Here is a 14,016-nt window from a genome sequence, read left to right as displayed (position 1 = left end):
CAAAGCACTAGATAAAACCCTCTACACACATAAGAAATAAATAAGGTGACAAGGGGTCTCCTTGCCGGAGCCCCCTTGTAGGGGTAAATTCCTCTGTTTCTTGGTCATTATACCTCACTTTGTATTGATGAAGGTTGTTGGTCTGAGTGCATTTGTTTCATCGTTGAAGGTTAGTGGTCCCACATGTGAACTCACCACCAACTCCAACCTTTATAAGTAGGAAAGATTACGGCATATGGCTCTCAATTGATATGATCTATACATATGCATTGTTGAATTAATTGTTTATATTGTCATAATTTTTCCTTCCAAAATGATCATTGAATTACCAACCAATGTACAAATCATTGCTTTACGATCAATTAGCAATATAAACATTCTTTGAGCCTCGAGAGGCATTACATAATTTCTACTGAATCTAGAGTTTCACAGTCGTTCCAACCAAACAATTTTCAAAAATTTCATAGTTCTCAGCTCACAACAGTTTTCTCATGGCCCACAACAGATTTTTCAGAATCCACGGCTCAACTGAACACACCCTTAGATCAATACCCGGGTCCATCAAAACCGATGCAGAAAATTGGCACTCATCCTGATGACCAAAGCATAGAAATATCTGCCCTGGAACAAGCTGAATAGTCTGGCTAGAGCAAGAGATTTCTGGGGAAAATTGAAGCTACTTTTAGGGTTGGACCAAAGATAGGACGTGGATATTCTTTACCTTTTTTGGAGAAAATTAAACTCGACTCTCCAAAAGTCCCAATGCATCTTTGTCCCTAATCTCAAAACTCTTTCGAATGCTAGAGCAAGAAGACGAATTCAAGTTGATAGATTACAACCAGCCCAATTGTTTATATTTCATTTTTCTTCTTCTTCAAAGCCGACATTCTTATAAAACAAAGAAGACGCTGAATTACTTGCTGAATCTCATCATTCTCTCGGCGCCGAGACAATCTCATATTTTCTCATTTCTGTAGAATGTTAACACCGATGACATTTTAGTCATGTTTTTATCACTAGAGTGCCCTTAAGGTGGTGTGCCATCCCTTCCTAGGACTGGAATAGTTGTTCTTCAGACGAATGCCACCCATTTGGTTCGGGATCAACCAGATTATTCAAATATTCCTCCAAAATCAAGCTCCACGCATTTGAGGAAAAGTCATGGATATGTAATGAAGTTCAAGTTTACTTTATACCATTGATTGATGAGTTTGGATTGATGTGGTATGATGTTTAGTTATTATTGTACATACCATATTTGATCGCCTTATACTGAAAAATTCCAAATTAAGGAGGTAATCTCACCCCTCAAACCAAACACTCCAATGGCTATCCCCAATTATGTTTCATCCTTCAAAACAGACAAAAATTGGGCTAACCTTAGCCACCCAACCAAACAGAAATAAAGGCTATCTCTATTCAGTGCTTGTGGATAGTCATAACCACCCTACCCCCCCCCCCCCCCCCCCCCCCCCCTCGAACCAAGCACACCTAACCACCCTAGTCATTGGATCTGATGAAACCAGGTAACAATGATAAAAGTTGCTCCTGAAACAATGCTTGTGTGTTTTCTAGCTGCATCGGAGTTGATGCAAGAGGTCCATCAAGCCACAAGAATAGATCGCCGAATAAAAAAAATGCATTTACCACTTAGAATAATAGCTTGATCAAATGTTTTCTATAGATTTCAATACCTAGACCCTAGTAATAGTATCCAGCTACTCAAGCTAAGTATGACTGGTACATCATGTGTCAAGTGTAAATATGAAAATGAGAATCATTGTATCTCCTTCAAGAAAGCTGGGTTCGAATTTAGTGCTTTTTTCGCCAGGGTACGGGCGTCGTCTCTTGAAGACTCTCTTGATATGCGAAGGAGCTCCTTAATCCCTCCAGTTATGATGATATCACGGGAGTTTTCCACTGCAAAAGTGAGTGCAGACACTTGATATCACATGGCGTACAACATCGACAATCTCCATTAAGGACCCAGCTAATACAAAGCACAAAGGTAAAAGGTGAGCCCCAGTGCTACGTACCATTTTGAGCTAGATGGCAGAATGCTAGCTCTATATGTCTTCGCGTTGAAGGAGGAAACATGGTTGAATTGGCCATGATCCAACTAAGGACGCCATCTTCAATGAGAAGGGATCTCCCTTTCTTGTGACCTATTTTGAGTAGCATACCACAATATCATTGATTGAATCTTCACAAACAACAAGTGTTCTAGTACACGAGTTTGATATGTTCAAGTCTGCATATATCTTCAGAGAAGACGGCACAGGTGTTTTTCCATAATATCCAATGAAGCAGATGTGACATCAGAAGGTTGTGAACTATGAATGGATATAATTGTTAGGTCATAACATATTAGTATGTGAGTGCTAACAATTTTCTTTGCTTTGATTTTCCTTTTGTTGGTATAGTTCTACACTTAAAGCTAATAATTAATGCAACCATACTGAGCTCAATATGAACAGATCACAAACCTTGGCTTATTACTCGGGATTCACATTTTGCAAAGTTCGCTAGTCCTCGTGCTATCTGAGCTATGACATCGGTATGTCCAGTTTGAAACATTCCCAGGAGCGCTTTTATTCCACCATCTTGTTTCAACATTGCGTGCCACTTTTCTGGGAAAAAAACACATATAGAATAAGTCACATGTTTTCATTTGTTAGACATGGCCAGGAATGTTACTCTGGTATTTGTTTACGGTCGATCAATTTGGGAGACGTTTATTGCGAATAAAAATTGTGATGGCTCAGGTTCATCTCATGTTAGATTCCAGGTTCAATAGAATAAATTTAGATAAACTGAATACTATTCAAAACATACTGGATATCGTAACTATATGAATCAGTACCATTTCCACATAAGTTGGCAATTGCACCAGCTACCATCCGCATAGTTTGAGGATCATCAGTTTTGGATGCAATATTTGCTAATAGTTGAGCTCCTCCTTTGTTCATTATAAGTGCCTGGTTTGAAACTGCAAAAACAAAGATTAGAATGGTAATGAAATAAGTTACGGTCACTTCAGGCTCTATAAGCGACGATGTATTAATTTTGATTGGAACATTCTCCGTAATGGAGATAAAATTCAAATACATAACATTACATAACGCAAGAGCTAGAAACTACGAGGTAGTTTAGCTGGCTACAAAACAAGACTAAGAAGTTTGGAATAAATTTGTGAGCACATCTGTTTATTGGTACGGGTGGGGTGGTGGGAGTGACACTCCAACAAACAGTTAAACAGACAGGTATTAACAACCATTTGCCATGGTACTAATATCAGAAGAGCAGTGAGCCAGCAATCTAATTAATAATCTGTTTGGGAAAAAAGAATTATACGCAATGGGAATAGATTAAGTACCATTCATTGCCAAGTTAGCAATGGCACCAGCAGTGGCTCGATGAATTGTGGTATTTTCTGATGTTTCCAGGAGTGACAGAAGTGCATCCAACCCTCCTTCCTCGACGATTTTTTCCTGGTTAATATCTGCAGCACAAATTGAAGGACATGGAAAAAAAAATCTTTTCATGATTTCTTGAGGAAAAAACAAAATATTAAAAGCGAGATAAATATGAGATTCAGATTATGATAGCCTTTCTTGTAAAAGGTAGGGGGAGGGTAGCCCATGCTACTTCAATAAATAACAAAATTCTAAACTAGAAAACTGTGCAAATGCATACAGCAACAGTTTTTTATACATAGAGAATGGTAACCGTCAGACCTTCAGCAGCAAGATTAGCAACCACTTTGACAGCATGAATCTGAACCTCTAGCTCTTCAGACTTCAGCAGAGCCAGGACATTTGGAAGACCAACTGAATGCCAATTGGAACAAAATCAAAATCAAGAGATGGTATCCCAAGAAAGAAAAACAGCTGCACTGGTATTCTTCCATGTAAAAATACCTTCTTCAAATATCTTTGAAATGGTACCTCTCTGACTTGCTAGGGTCTCTTTAAAATTCCCTGATTTAGACATAAATGCCTCACTACCTAATCCAGATCCTGATCTAACCATACCACATAATGTTTTAGACTGTCAAAGAGAAATGTACATAAGTGTGATTATAAAACAAGAATGAGGACCTCTGAGTTATAATAAAAGAATGGTACCTCTTCAGCACAATTATCAGTCTTAGATCGTTTCAACCTTACAACTTCAGCCTCAAGGCTCTGCCTACGCCTTGCTTCATCTTGCACATTTGCTTGTGCAGATTTCAATTCTTTATACATCAATTCCTACAAGAAATTGTGGGAAAATAAATACTTTTTTAGAGATATTTTGTAATTTTGAAAAAACTGAACAGACATATTTTTTGAAGAAACGAAAAATGTTACATAGAGAAGAACTATCCTGGGTTTCCCATACCTTCTCTGACATGAGTTGACTGATTCTTCCTTCTAGTGAGTGTACTTGATTGGTAAATATTTCAGTGACTTTAGATAGGTCTCTTTTCAACTCACGGGCCGTATTTTCCTGGAACTGGAAGAATCATGGGATTACTTTATTAAAGATTTCTCTAGAAAATTAATGCTTTCACTTGCTGCACACCAAGTCTTTGCCTTACTGTACATTTATACTATTTTAAAATAATGGTTTGACTTGCTGCAAGGATATGTTGTAGCATAGCCACTGGACAAAGTATCAGAGAGAATAAATGCATATAAGATTGTAACATCCCAAATTTTCAATTTGGAATGTTATACATTAGATCATCATTGCATATCATATTTTATTTGTGATTGGTTTTGATCTTAGAATTTCTACGCAACTCAAGGACCCACGGAGAGAGTTGGGGAATTCATTATTTTCATATTTGAGTTTTCTCAAATTTTGAGAATAGGATCATTTGATTTTATTTATTTTATCATCAATTATTTCTATTACAAAAATATGAGAGAGGGAATAAAATGACTTTCCCAAAATAAAGAAATATTGAGGATTTAATAATAAAATCAAATAAGATTTTATTTCGGAGTTTTTCGTTATTTTATTTGAACTTAGGAAAAATGTGCGTTTTTTTAAAATTGCATTTAGGCCCAAATAAATGTTCACCTTGTGCGGCTTGATTTTAGAAGCCCGTGAAAATTTATTTCGGAATTTTTGGAGTCCGTTTAGTATTTCTTTTTATTTTTCTTCTGCACGTAATTATTTAAAAAAAACGAACCGACCAAGGGCCTAGTCCGACTAGGACTCCCGGCCCATTAGGCTATATATAGTCGGGGGAGGCCCAACCGAAACCCCTAGCCAGCCCCAGCCGCCCCAAGCCGCCGCCGCCCCGCCGCCGCCGCCGGACGCCGCCGGACGCCGCCGCCGCCGCACGCCGCCCCGCCGCCGGACGCCGCCGCACGCCGCCCGAGGTCCGCCGCCGCCTCGTTTTCCATGCCGTTTTTTTTTCTTTAGAAAAATCGTCCGGTTTTTCCGTTAGTTTTTTTTAGATTCAGTTTTTTTAAATAGATCGGTTTTTCCGGTTTATTTGAATAGCGAGCGTTCGTCCGTTCGTTCGTCCTAGCGAATGTTCGTCGTTTTTCTTTTTCTCGGATTAAATCCGCGATTTTTCTGATCGCGATTCCTGATCCGATTTTCTTTTTAGTATAACTTTTCGCTCGTTTATCGGAATCAGGCGATTCAAGCGCCTAGAGTTTCGTCTCGAAACCCTCTATCCGTTTAACCAACTTAAACAAGTTTTTGCTACTGTAAAATTTGCCCTAGATTCAGATTAGTAGAACGAAGTTGTTTTCTTTCGCCGTTTGACTTTCGTTGCTTCGTTCGATTTGATTCTTTTTGCAAACCGGAGTTCTTAAGTTGAACCTTCTGGTTAAGATCTCTTATTTGAGTTTTACCTGTGCATTAGATGAGTACTTATTGTATGCTTGTTTGTTTGTTTACGATAGAGTACCCGGAGTGCGCCGCTTGTTACTTCGAATCGCTAGGTTTCGCGGATCATCAGCAAGGCAAGTAACACTTTGATCATACCTTTCCTACTACCCAGTTTTATTGCATTAGATCAATCCTCACACATTGCATGATTAGGATCTAATTAAATTGTGGGATGGGAAGTAGATGAGGTAGTACCTATTACCTGTTTATTATCAAACCTTTGGGAGTTACTTCTACGTTTGCTTATTATGCCATGCTATGCTAGTAGACGTGGATTGAGTGAGTGATATCCATGACAGATGTGAGTTTGTTAATTAATGGTTTATCTAAGGTGGCAACTTAAACACACATCCGGGTGGACTGAGCACCTGGGTATTCCAGGACTTGCCTGTTTTCTTTTGGACCGCCACCCAGGCTCAAGGGGATCATGAGACTATTCATACTAGAAATTTTCGTGTGCAGCCACAAGCTATTATGGGCTCTAGCATAGTTGACTAAGTCGTGCGAACTCTTACAGTGGTAGACTAGCAGATGTAGGGGATGTAGGTGGTACGGTCTACCCGATTGTAAGGTGCTAGCGCTTCTGAAAGACTATGTCTCGGTCATCCGTCTTCTCAAACACCATGTAGTGCGAGAAACCAAACGGAGGCGATCGAGTCTTGTGGGGAAAAGTGCGCAAACCTCTGCAGAGTGTAATAAACTAATCATGGTTAGCCGTGTCCCCGGTTATGGACATCTTGAGTATCTAGTACCTGGATTATCATGTGAATCTCAACATGTTACTCTAAGTTAATTTTGTTGGGTTTTGTTTAATGATGATGCTTAATTGGGATTGAGAATGCTGTCAACCATTCTCAATGTTTAACAACCACCATGATAGTAATTAAATTTATTCCTTTGTAGTAGGGAAAAATTGGCTTTACGCAAAACTGTAACCATAGAGCTTTCCACCAGCCAAATATGCATATAGTATAGCTGTTTCATTCCATTACTCTCTATGTGTTACATTGCCAGCATATTCCATGTGCTGACCCGTTTCGGGCTGCAACGTTAATGTTGCAGACTTTTCAGACGACGATTAAGGAGTTTTTAGGCCGTGGTTCTATACTCAGTGATGCCGTTGGAGTTGGTGGACTCACTTATCTTCCAAGCCTTCCGCTGTATCGTTATTAGATGGCCTTAAGCCATATTTATTGTAATAAGTTCTCTATGGAGACACTCAATGTAATAAGTGTGTGATTGCTACTCTGTTATAAATCCTCCGAATACTGTGTGGTGTCAGCATTACTGATCCAAGGATGACACCGGAGCACAGAGATCAGACTGTTTGAGGTCTGGTCGCTACAAAGATTGAACCATTTTAAAAAATATTTTAATGTCCATGCAAGGACCACTTTGACTCACGGCAGGGAGTATTGTTTCTTGTGGTTGTTATTCCAAGCATGCACATCAAGAGAGTCTATGGGGTCAATTACGCGGTCTAGTATGCCATTTTAAATAACAAAAAGCATGAGCTTTAAATTGATATTGCAAGATAACTTGAACTTAGCTAGATCTGAAAAAGGCAGCAGATCTCCTAACACACTTCAATTCATGCAGGAAACACAAGTCTTGTACTGGGAGCTCAACAAACTTTTCAAGACTAGTCTAATCTTGTTAGTCATTTGGTAAAACATTAGTTAATCAATAAACATATTTATTATTAGTTATAAGAGATGAGGACTGATGTACATGTGGAGACCCTGACGTTTTTGTCCTGGGTCCGCCCCTGACGGGAAGAGAATTATAGCACACTGTATCCAAGCAAAAACTTGTCATGGCTGAATTTCTAAATTCTGAAAATATACCTGGGCAGAACTCTGAGCATCACTCAGTTGCTGTTCTAGAACGTTAAAGTGGCCCTTCATACTAGCAGAACGAGATTTTTCTTCCTCAAGCTGCCTCAGTAATTCTCCCACTTTCTTCTCATGGGCTTTTGTCGTCTCAGAAAGAATTTGCGTCGTTGAAAAGCTCTCAAGCTGTTGTTGCTACTATCAACAAATTTTGCGTTAGATCAGCAAACTTATTGGAAAGGAATTTTGCATCGCAATGTTAGTACACGATCATAGTATGAAACAAGGTGGCACAGAAGAGCTACCTTCTTTTCGTTTAGTGATGTTTCTAAATGAACAATTTTCTCAGATAAAACATTATTTTGGCCTTCTTTCTCTTCTAGCTCCTGCATCAATCTTTTGATTGCATATTCAAATTGATGTTTTTCCTTCTCCAGATTCTGGGTAAGAAAATCACTTGTTACATTTAGCTCTCTAAAACAAGTTGCTTTTGAACTGAAAGAGGCTGTTCTTGAATGTTCACAGCCAACCATTTTCCAGAAAGCACAGATAAATGCAGAGCTGTTTTTTTTGGAAGAAACTACAACAACGCAGAGCCCTATTGTGAATTCATATGCTGTAGGAAGTAGTGGGTCATAGTTTATTTAGGAAAAGGAAAATAAGATGGCTGTATAATAATCAAAGTAACCTGCACTGGATTTCAGGTAGATAATTGCTGTGTAAAAAAACAGTAAAGATAAAGAATATATATAATGAAAAGAACATAGTATACCTCTATTTGCATGGTAGAGGTCATTTTTAAGTCATGCAAGAATGCCTCCGACTCTTTCAACCTTTTCTCCAACTGCATTTTCTCCCTCTGTCTGAGCTTTTGCTGCCTCTCCATCTCCGATGTGAGATGATCAACCTCGTCTTCAACTTTCTTATATAGGGTTTCATAATCAACTTCCTCCTTTAACCTTATTGTGTTCACTATTTTCATAGCCTGAAAATCACAAATGAAGTACTTTGTACAGTTTACAAGTGCAAGCAAAAGGAAACAAGATGAAGCAATACAACAATCTCTCTGAACAAGCGCCAAATTCCAGTCTTAAATAGTCCAGGGAGGTTTTTGAAGAGGAGAGAACAAAGAACAAGAAGTGGATTAGTCCATCTCATGAACTAAGGCTCTAATATGACGCACCTGTGCACTGTGACCAAATTTAACGACGCCTAATTTCACTATAGCAATTTATATGATTGAAGCAATTGGGATGGCCAGCTCAATGTGCAAGAAAGCGTGTTATGTAAGCCAAGTATGCGGCTAAACATAATGCTCTGTGACTAACTGAAATTTAAATATTAGAAAACCACAATATGTCTAGTGAGGAGGACAACGCTGACCTAACCTAAACTATCAAAGATTAACTTCCCTAGAAGAGAAAGGCAGACGTCATGTTAGAAAGGCAAATATGAGCGAAACTGAACTTACTCTTTTGCCGAACAAAACTGTGCTTGAAGTTTCTGAGTAATGCCTTGCAGATGGACCTATTGTCACAACAAGGGAAGTCCTAGCAGTTCCTGCAAACAATTGTAGGATCGAGCAGGTAAATTGCATGCTTAATAGTATGGCAAGAAGAAAGTAACAATGTGACCCCCTAAAAATATTCTAAACTGTGGCAATTGCTTCCAGCACAATTTTATTATTCTACTAATTAACTATGAACCAGCCGTTCATACCTTGTAGTACAGTCTCCATATGATATTGTTTCAGAAAATACCAAATTCACAAGAACTTATTTAACATTATTAACTTCTCATGCCTTGGAAAACCCTCTACTCTGAACTGCTCGTTTTCTATTCTGACAATTATGGCCTGGTATGTTCCAAGTTGTGACACTGCTTATGAAGACGTTGAACTACTTGGAAACAATCAAGGCTCGAGCTAGAGACTAGGCAGTTGCAGGTACTGCCAATGTTCAGTTGCTACTGCCGGAGTGCCGGCTGAGTGAGATGCCGTGTAATTGTTGGGTTGTAGTGTGTGGGAGCCTGGGAGGGTTGGCCTAGATCATAGGCTTATACTATAACTCCCCCTTCTATCAAAGCTTTTGCGTCTCCCCGAAGGAAGATAAAGACATTGAACTACATCTAACATGATTTGATTAGCAGATATGTTACATTAACATGTTTATCCACATTGTTTTCCGCGCTATTCATTGTTCGATATAAAGGTCAGGTATGGCACCAATTCCAGGTATCTAATTGTAGAAATGTGATATAATTATCTGCTACTCCCTCTGTAAACAAATATAAGAGTATTTAGATCACTACTTTAGTGATCTAAACGCTCTTATAAAAGTTTACAGAGGGAGTACTTGTTTTGTTCGGCTAGTTAGTACACAAGGCATGTTGTAGGTATTTGAGCTTGAGACATGTAAGTGCACAGTCCAGAGATTTAGCAAACATTGTTAAGTATGAAGAAAAATGTCATGAAAGAGTAAGAAAATAACAGAGATTGGCACCTCCAAATGAATCACGAAGCATCCTTGTAAGCTTTGAATCTCTTGTTGGTATATGAGAACTATTTTCTGCTAGTGCATTAATGCACTTTCCCAGAGAAGATAACGAAAGATTAATGAACTTGGCTTCTTCAATCATGTGCCCTTCACTTCCTGAGAGAATCACAACAATGAGTGCAATGGAAGTATAAAGATGTTTGCACTATTTAATAATAAAAAAATTAAAGATCGAAAAGTGAGTTTTACCAGATTTATCAATTCGTTCTGATCCAGCAAGGTCCACAATCAATAGTTTGCTTTTCAGAACAAGTGGTAAATCACCGGGAAGAGTATGTTCTGCGTCACTAGGGATAGAGACAGTATTTTCTTCTTTTATTTTTAAACTTCTCTGTAGATGAATCTGAAAACAACAACAAATTTGCATAAAAAATCATTTAGTTATAGAACTTAAAAAAGATCTTGCACTAATGATATAGCGATTTACCAACATACAATTAGAATAGCGTGACTGCGAGATGACTCAGTGTTCATCTTCGTATTAGCAGCATGACGATTCGTCTCACCAATTTGCAGAAGTTGAAAAACATGTTCAAGATCTTTGATTTCAACTATCGCAGCACCTGGCAATGAAACTTCACCGGTTTTTGAATCCTCAACTATTGGAATATTAGTCTTCTCTGGGGCCAGTAAATCTTGAACAGATTCCAAGTATAGCTACAAATCAAGTGAACAAAGGCATAAGTATGACAACATAAATAAAAATAATGAAAGCGCTACTGGATCAAGGATTCAAAACATCTGCTACTAGTTCGCTTACTTTCTGTCACACATCATATAAAAGGATATCAGTAATGCTAAAAATCAGACGTCAGATTTTTAAGCATAGCAAAGCGAACGTTTTTTATGGCAAATTTAATTTACGAGCACGGCAATTTCCTGGCAAAAAAATAACTGAATTGGATTTGTCATGCTTCCCATCCTCGACAAACACAAGTTGCCATAAAAAACGCTCGATTTGCCATGGTCAGAAATCTGATGTCAGATTTGTAGTGGAGTCAAGGATATACAACTATCAACAATCTACATCAGGTACAAAAACACAGTATACAACGGTTCATCTCGTTCATGTCATGTAATTCATTGTAGCACGATACTTTGTGTTTGTCTTGCCTTATTGATAGGTGGAGACAGGAGCTAAACTAGTGAAAATAGCCAAAATCATGTTGTTATACATACCCTATTTCATGTAATATATTATTACGCATATGCCTTTAAACTCATATGGTCAGCTTGCAAAACTCATGCCATTCCATTATTTATTAAAATTGACTATGTGTCATAGTAATCACATAAATGGTCATTCTTGATCCAAGAGCCACACCTACCTGTAGGATGTCTTTAAAGTCAAAAGGTCAGTTTGCAAAACTCATGCTATCAGTAATCAATTCAAACCCAATTAACTAAACATGCAACTCAATGTATGTGTGGTAATAATCATACAAGGTTTACATGGTCTAGAAATTGAAAACTATTTATCTATCAATGCAAAAATAAATTATCCACTGATATGAAATGGTGAAATATGTACAAGAGAAGTAAGGTTGGTAAGCGTAAATTGAACCTGAAGATATGATACAGCCATGCTATCAGTCTCCAAAGACATGCTAGAAAGGATATGCTCCAACGCCCTGACCATTATACCACGTTCAGAAGGATCTTCTTTTCCAAGCTGACCAACTGTGTATGTCTTGCCGGTACCTGTTTGACCGTAAGCCATCACTGTCCCGTTATATCCTTCTAATACACTCTGCAAAGGTTTACGATTCTATATTTTCTCAGGTCAAGATAGATAGATGACTTCATGTCTAATAACGTCTGAGTGAAATGATTAGTAAAAGTAGATTGTTAAGTGACAAAGGTTTTTTTTTTTTGGGAAGTCAGCTACTATCTAGCAATCAATTGTTGTGAAATACTAGTACAGTTGGCGAAATAGATTCCATCAACATTCAATGAAAGATGGAATGAAGAGATGTAATAAGTTCAAAACATGGCTGCAGAAACAAAATTCTAATTTGGCAGCAAAAACATGTATTTTAACTCAGAAGCAACTAATACAAAGCGACATATCAAATCGTTGTAACATTAGCAAAATAATTCTTAGCATCAAAGGTAAGCCAAACCAGACTATAGGAGCAACTAATCTGCATTGAGCCACAAAAAACTAGTACTCCCTCCGATCCAAAATAAGTTTTAGTTCAAATTTGAACTAAAACCACGACACTTATTTTGGATCAGAGGGAGTAATAACTATCATAGGGTATCTAAGAGATTTATGTATATCTTTTTTATTTCAAGAAAAGGAGCCTGAAAACTTACTATCAGTGCTCCAAATTATACAAAGTTAGTGCAGGTACTTAAACATTAACAAATATAAACAACTGCAATATTATGTTGCTCATGATTAATTATATGATGCATGTTAAAGAAGATATTGAAATACATGACTTGCCTCAACTACAGGCTTTGCGACGACCTCATATATACGCTTTTGTGAAGAATTTTCACCAAATATCTCATCAAACTGGTAGGACTCAGAAGCCCAGTTATTTTTCTTGAGCTTCAGTTTCTTACACTGCAGACAACAAGACCAGCAAACGATATGAAAAGCTTTGCCCAATGTGATGATGATTGCTAATAATGAAGCGCGGAGAGAAAAATAGGATGGAGAATGGGCTAAACCTCGGCCTGCAACTCAACACAAGTATCGAAGTCGGCGCCCTGAGCTAATTCATCCGCGTTCTTCGGCCGGATCCTTAGCGCAACTCTTACTCTGCACAAGTCTGAGAAACACATCCTTTATGAGTTCTCGAAACATAGTTAGTACCCAAAAACCCCTTAAAATTTGCAAACGATAATGCTAATGCTGCGGCGCCATCACTGTATTTATCATATTGTTACCGTAGAATACTGGCTGAAAACCTGACGGGAATAAGCACATATATTCAGGCAACAGCGGTTTATTGGCAAAATAGCGAGCCGCTGATGCTGCGATGCGCGTCACTCCGTTGCAAATATCATCCCCGTCCCATTTCAGCTCTAAGTAAATAAAGACAGTTCGATGTCGCAACGAAAACATCCCTCAGAAACCGGCAAAAGGAACAGTGAAGCCCCTAGCCACGCGCGCGCGCTTACGCCGATGCATCCGGGGAGGGAGCCGAGGCTTACCGGCGGTGGGGTCGTGGTCGGCGGCAGGGCGCGCGCGGGCCGGGGAGGGCGGGCGGCGCGGGGCGACCGACTTGGAGCGCGCGGTGCTGGTGCCGCGGGGCCTGTCGACGGGCCGCACCGACGCCCGCCCGGCGCCGGAGCCGGTCGCCATCGATCGCGGGGCAAAGCGATTGGGGCGGCGGCGCGGGGGCCGGGGGTTTCGGGAGGCGGCGGGGAGAGGGAGAAACAGGAGGAGGGGATTGAAGGGGGCTTTGTGGTGTTTGAGTTGAGGCGCGCACGACGATGGAGGGAAAGGAAAATGGAGATTGGAGAGTGGCTTTTGCCCCCCCCCCCCCCCCCCCCCTCCAACCCTCGATTTGAATTATTTAGGGTGTGTTTCGTTCAAAAACGAAGTGGAATGGAATGTCATGATTCCATTCCACTGGAATGAGTTGGTTTCATCCTTGTGTTTGATAGGGGCAATTCACAAGAATGGAATGGTTACATATTGATGTTCAGTTTCTGAGATAGAATAGAATGAATTTGTTGATTACACCACTCAAATTATTGACTTTGGCATCAAATAC

The 14,016-nt window shown here is 39.3% G+C and overlaps 1 protein-coding gene across 4 annotated transcripts; it reads right to left on the bottom strand.

Annotated features, from left to right (window-relative positions):
- Positions 1-1,619: 1,619 nt before the first annotated feature.
- On the bottom strand, positions 1,620-13,738 carry LOC125552646 (kinesin-like protein KIN-UA). Of its 4 annotated transcripts, XM_048716271.1 has the most exons (20): positions 13,451-13,737; positions 12,965-13,065; positions 12,735-12,857; positions 11,847-12,032; positions 10,718-10,939; positions 10,472-10,625; positions 10,229-10,378; positions 9,199-9,287; positions 8,500-8,712; positions 8,033-8,167; positions 7,743-7,922; positions 4,384-4,497; positions 4,128-4,253; positions 3,921-4,050; positions 3,738-3,830; positions 3,377-3,502; positions 2,864-2,989; positions 2,487-2,630; positions 2,037-2,165; positions 1,620-1,920 (listed from the first exon to the last, which is right to left on the bottom strand). In XM_048716271.1, the coding sequence occupies exons 1-20, from the start codon at positions 13,599-13,601 to the stop codon at positions 1,778-1,780; spliced, it is 2,835 nt and encodes a 944-aa protein (XP_048572228.1). In that variant the 5' UTR covers positions 13,602-13,737; the 3' UTR covers positions 1,620-1,777. The 4 variants fall into 4 exon arrangements, with proteins under 4 accessions (XP_048572228.1, XP_048572229.1, XP_048572230.1 ...); XM_048716272.1 differs by lacking the exon at positions 8,033-8,167 and having other exon boundaries at positions 13,451-13,738; XM_048716273.1 differs by lacking the exons at positions 7,743-7,922; positions 8,033-8,167 and having other exon boundaries at positions 13,451-13,738.
- Between the last annotated feature and the right edge of the window lie 278 nt (positions 13,739-14,016).

The sequence above is a fragment of the Triticum urartu genome, chromosome 4 (genome assembly GCF_003073215.2).
Source record: "Triticum urartu cultivar G1812 chromosome 4, Tu2.1, whole genome shotgun sequence".
In the NCBI taxonomy this organism is placed as follows: Eukaryota; Viridiplantae; Streptophyta; class Magnoliopsida; order Poales; family Poaceae; genus Triticum; species Triticum urartu.
Note: the sequence above shows the minus strand (reverse complement) of the source record. Positions and strands in the feature narration are given on the sequence as shown.